Source organism: Gavialis gangeticus, unplaced genomic scaffold (assembly GCF_001723915.1).
Source record: "Gavialis gangeticus isolate Ggan-Ray unplaced genomic scaffold, GavGan_comp1, whole genome shotgun sequence".
Lineage (NCBI taxonomy): Eukaryota > Metazoa > Chordata > Crocodylia > Gavialidae > Gavialis > Gavialis gangeticus.
Window position 1 is genome coordinate 33966678 of NW_017729029.1, and position 5713 is coordinate 33972390.

Consider the following 5713-nt stretch of genomic DNA (forward strand, 5'->3'; position numbering starts at 1 on the left):
CGACCAGTGTTATTGTGTAGTAGTGTCTGTGAACATCTTTTTAGTGGCCCTACTGCACAGTAGCCTAATCATACTGTGCAGTAGCATGTTATCACTGTTTGTGTTGTGATGCACTACTGTGTAGTGTCATTAGACTGCTGTGCAGTTAGCATCTCAAGTAGATGCACCCATTGAGTATATAAATTCATTTGAGTCATGCCCTCTCATTGTTTTCCAAATTCTAACAGAACTTTAAGAGTCAAGGTAAATAAAATCTTAGGATATAGGAAATATTCAGGATAGTCCTCTCCTTACTCACTTAGCTACATTTAGCAACCTATTTGACATCATTTACTCTGACTGGAGGCAGCTATTTCATGCAACATCATGCAAAAAAATAGCATCATGAAATGCCTAGAACAAGTTTTTGAAAAACTGACACTTAAGTAGACATGGCTCCCATTCTTCCCCAGATCCAGTACATTATGTCTGCATGTTATATGATACCTACCAGACATTGTTAAAGTTGAGCCTAGTCCTGAAATCTTAACTAATGTAACTCCTCTTAATGAAACCAAATCAATTGACTTGGGGCTTTGTGGCTGGATGGTTCCCTGTGTAGACTCAGGTCTCTTTCATATTCATCTGATGGTCTGATGTTCCTTCAAACCTGCTGATACTTTTGAGGCAAACTGCAATACTCACTGATAATTTTGTATGAGACTTTTTGATCTTTGTAAAGCACAGATCAGATGGCAAGGACCTTGATTTACAAAGATGTTAGTATTTGATGTATTATTACCTAAAGATGACAATATCTTTCACATTCTTTTTTGAAGGTTGACAGAAATTTTGAACAAAAGTACTACACGCAGTTTATGAGATGTTTTTCAGAAGCAAAACACTGCTTTGTTCTTCATCAGCTGTTTCACATTTAACTACACAGAGAAGCACTTACAACATAATCATAATCTGTATTGCTTGGCATCAGTGAGTCCTGATAAAGTCATTTAACTACCTGTGAAAAATACAGTTTGGAAGTCTGCCTTTGTGCACAAATGTAAATAAAAGGCAATTAGCCTCAGAGAGGGCACCATTTGGCTTCCAAGGGAGGTGGTGTTCTCTCCTACCTTGGGGGTCTTTAAGAGGAGACTGGACAAGCACCTGGCTGGGGTCATATGACCCTAGTGCTCTTTCCTGCCCAGGGCAGAGGGGCAGACTTTATGATCTATTGAGGTCCATTCTGACCCTAACTACTATGAAACGATGATGCTTTTGGGCAGAAGAGTTAAAGTCATGATTGCATACGTAGTTGCAGGTGGTTAAAATGATCTCAAGGGTCTTAATGTGAGTGAGAGCGTAAGTTTGCCTACTGAAAGAAAAACTCTGTTTAATTATTAAGATATCACACTTCAGTTCATTCATCACCCAATAATGGCAGCATAGTGATTAACCTGAACTTAAAACATTTCCTGAGGAGAAATGACCAGCAGGAAATGGATAAGGCTGAAGGCCAAGTGAATGAATTTCCTGAATTAAATCTACATTGAAAAATTAGAGTACTAAGGAACTAAGCTAGTAGTATTTTTGCTGTTTAGTAACATTGCAGTACATTCTTAGATTGGTGAAGTCATAATAACTGAATAATTCAGAAAAATAAGCATAAAAAGGAGTCCATTTTAAACATGATACATATAGTAATTCTATAACTTCTGAAAATCTGAGTGGATTTTATAGTGTAATATATGTGAAATGATATATGCGTAAATGAGTTTCGAAATCAACAGAAAAAGGTCATGTTTAAAGTACAGAAAATATTTTAATAACTTTGTACAAAGCTGATCTATTACACAAGTTGTTAGAAACCAATAAAACTTCTATTCCTATGTAACATATTGTACGTGTATAATATAAAATATGCATGTGCAACAAGAATACCACATACACACATATATAAACCCTTCTATAAAATGTTCTCATTAGCTTTCCTTACTATGAAGTCTACATTTCACATGATACGCATATAAGAGGCTATACAAAATAAATCAGTGTTGAACATTCCCACCTGCAAACAGGATTTTCATATGAAAGATGCATCTTCTCAGAAACAATACTCAGGTATGTAAAAGTTTATTCTACACTTGGACGCTCAGGGTCATAAGTTCCTAAGTAGAGCTCAATCCAAGTGACTGTTGAAGTCAATGCAAGTCTAAATCATGCATTTTATTTGGTCCTGAATTAGTTTCTCAGGGTAACATTTTACCAATATTTTTTGTACATGGCAAACTTTGCTTGTTTAAGTAGCCCCAAAATACATTAATAAAGTGTCATGTAGATATTGGCAGAGCTGGAATCTCAGAAGCTGGGCATGGGCCACTTAAAAAAATCGGCTAAACAAATATTTTAAGGTGTTCTATTCAACAATACAATGAAGTCAGTGATTCAGTCCTGAAATAAGCAATGAAGTAGCACCATAGACAAGATATGATTTAGATCAGGGCTGCTCAGCTGGTGGCCCACAAGTCACATGCAGTACCCAAGCTCCTGCTCCTGGCTCCACTCCTAGCTTTTCTCTATACCCAGAGTCCCTGGGCTTCCCCTCCCTCCTCAAGCTTCTTGTGCCTGCCCCCTATCCCTGGCCCTGCCCCTACCCTGTCCCTTGGGCTGGGACAGGGTAACCTAGTTTGCAGGGCTGAGGGAGTCTGTAACCATAGGGCTCATGGAACCTTCCATGCTGGTGCAGTGTAGAGAGAGTCACCCACCACCCAGGGGTAGGGGGGACAGTGTGTTGCATTGCATCCATGTAGCACAGAGCAAGGAGGGCTGTATGGTACATCTGCACAGCATGGGGGGATGGAGGGCTGTGCATGGTTTGTCTGCACAGTGCATCCACATTGGGAAGGGGTGAAGGAAGTTTGTAGGTTGGGGGGGCTTGCATGGCCTGTCAGCGGACTGTGTGGTGTGGCACAGGGTGGGATAGAATGATGCAGTGTGTGACCCACATGGTATTTCCCAAGGTTGTATCTAGTCTGCATAGTCCTGCAACCCTCAGCCACTCAGAAGTTGAAGAGCCCTGGTTTAGACTGCAAAAGCAATTATCTTTTAACAAGTCTGTAGTGTCTAATTTCTGTAAATGTCACCAATTTATCTTGAAAGTGAAGAAACTGTGGCTGAAGACTACTTTGTAACCAAACAGTTCATTCATGATGTTAACTTCATCTGGAAGCTCTTTTTTTCATACAGGGTTTGAGATCTGTAAATTTGGAGTACTAAACTCAGAACTGTTTCCAGTGGCAGCATTGTGACAGCTAAACAAAGCTAGAGAATGTAAGAGCATTTCTTTGGCTTTAGATGTTTCTATATTATGTTCCTGGGACAACTGAAGACTTAGCTGATTTAAGTTATTCATTATCAAACTGGAAGTCTGGAGGTTTGTTACAGAGCCACATCTAGTCAGGTTTTCTTCAAAAACCTGTTTATAGAGCTCTTCCATCTTTCTATCCATGTAACTGTTGAGCACAGAATTTGAAAGAGGTTGTTTGTGGAGTGTCATACTCTTTTCTGTACCTTCATCCCCATTCAAGAACTTTGCAGCAGTTTTTTCAAGAGGCTCCTTTGGAGGTGAATGACCTAAGGGAATATCTACTGACACTAAAACAGGGCCATCAGGGAGTTTATCGCATGTGTCATCCATAACACAACCTGAATCAAGCATATAGTCCCCTACATGGTCTCCTGCAATATGTAGGTCAGGGTAGTTTTGATAAATGCTGTGGCATGACCAGGACCTATACAAATCCAACTGTTTTTCATTATTGTGTTCCCTTTCTGGTATATGTAAACCTGTAAATATGGTTCCATTAACATGTACATTATTATGTTCTTTTACAGGTAGCTTTTCTGTTGATTCACATGGAAGAAGAACTTTATTGTGTTCCTTCTTGCTGTCTTTTGCAATGATCTTGTCCTGCTTCTTAGATTTTGTAGCAAGGTCTTCAGTTGCCAGTCTATCCACAAGATGATCTTTCCAGGTTTCCTTCTTTTCTTTTTTGCTGATGTCACATCTGTGGGGTTTATTTTGTTTCTTTTCTCTGTATATAATTCCTGTTAGGATGCCTTCTGCCAACATTATGGCTGGTGCTAGAGACCAACTAACTAGCACAATACAGTATATTTCTGCAAAAGCAAACATGACATGTAAGGTAATGTAAAATAAAGGAAATTATAAAAGTAAAATTGTAAAAGTAAAATATATGTTTCAAGGAGACTGGAGTATGGTTTATACATAAATAGCACTTTGATTGCTTTTTCACAAATCTGTTTTTATTCCAAGGTAAAGTAAAGCTATTTTGGCAACAAAAAGTCATTCTAAAGACAAAATAACCCCAAAAACTAAAAATTGGATCCTTACTTTTCTATATCAGCTCAGTCCTGGATATCACTTGTGAATGATGGCTAATTGTGATAATTTGTACACATGTACTATAATCTGGTAAGGACTAATTTATAATCATAGAATTATTTTCATTGGACTGGACCAAATTCTCAGCTGGTACGAATCACGATAAATTCTTTGAAAGACATTGGTTCATACCAGTTGATAATCTGGCTCAGGGATGTCCAACTGGTGGCACATGAGGGGTTAACATGTTCCTGTCTCCCACATGGCTGCCATTACCTTTTTTCACCCTGGCCATTGCCTTTTTCACTCACTCACACAGCAGCCAGGGTCTCAGGGCTCCCCCTCCCACCATAAATACAGCACTACTCAATTCATCTTCCAAAAGAAGCAACCTCTCAACTATCAGCCAACACTATACAGCATGTACTGTACTGAACTTTTGTATTACTAAGGCTCAATAGTTTCACTACATAAGCTATAGTTTATTCACTAGAACAGTGGAAGCCAATATTTTGGCAAGTGTACCACAAATTGGCCCTGCACCATCCAAGTGCCACTTCAATCCCTCCACCCTGTCCGATCTGCTGCTCTGCTTTCTGGTGCCAGCCCTATGCTCCCTCCCTGCTTTCTGCTTCCTTCCCTGTGTTCTTTGCCCCACTTGCTGCTTTAATATCTGCTTCTTGCCTTATCTGCTACCATGCTGCCTATCTCCTTCCTGATCTGCTGTGTGCCACACAGATGGGCTCCCCATACCATTTATAGCACCCATGCTGCAGGTTGGCCACCTCTGCACTAATACATCATGAAATGTTGTCTTGAATAATTAAAAACTAAATGTTGTGTCTCAAAATGATGTATATATTAGCCACTACATGTTGTGATTCTTTGGCATTGCCTTTTATTTGTATTAAGTCTTGATGCAGCTGTTGTCAAAATCAACAGCAAAATTCCAAAGGTTTCAGAGAAGGATCAAATGTTTTGGGCTCCATCCGTTTTCCATTGAAATCAAACCAAGTTTTTTCCACGAACCTCAGTGTGAGTTCATCTGACCTAAAAAGGCTGAGGGTTTTCCCATTAGACTCTAGTGGGAAAGAGGAATACAAGAAGGCTCCTTTTTATTTGAATGTCTTTGCAATGTAGTCTCTGTGTATGGAATCTATTCTCTTTGCACAGCTCTGGGGCACACATTCCCTCACAGAAAGGAGGGAGAGGCAAGAAGTAAGGCAAACACATTGAAGAAGGTATAACAAACCCTTGGAAGTATACTGCCCAGCAGAGATGACCTTTCTCATGTGCAAGAGAGTCCAGATTAGAGTTCTACTTAAATGGCGG

General features: G+C 39.5%; 1 protein-coding gene across 1 annotated transcript in view; it reads right to left on the reverse strand.

Moving 5' to 3' along the window:
- Positions 1 to 3180: 3180 nt before the first annotated feature.
- The window catches only part of LOC109300346 (uncharacterized protein CXorf21 homolog), a 7347-nt gene continuing 4814 nt past the window's right edge, over positions 3181 to 5713 (reverse strand). Inside the window, 2 exon segments of the mRNA XM_019521029.1 lie at positions 3181 to 3217; positions 3219 to 4155. Of these exon segments, the coding sequence (XP_019376574.1) occupies positions 3181 to 3217; positions 3219 to 4155 (974 nt within the window).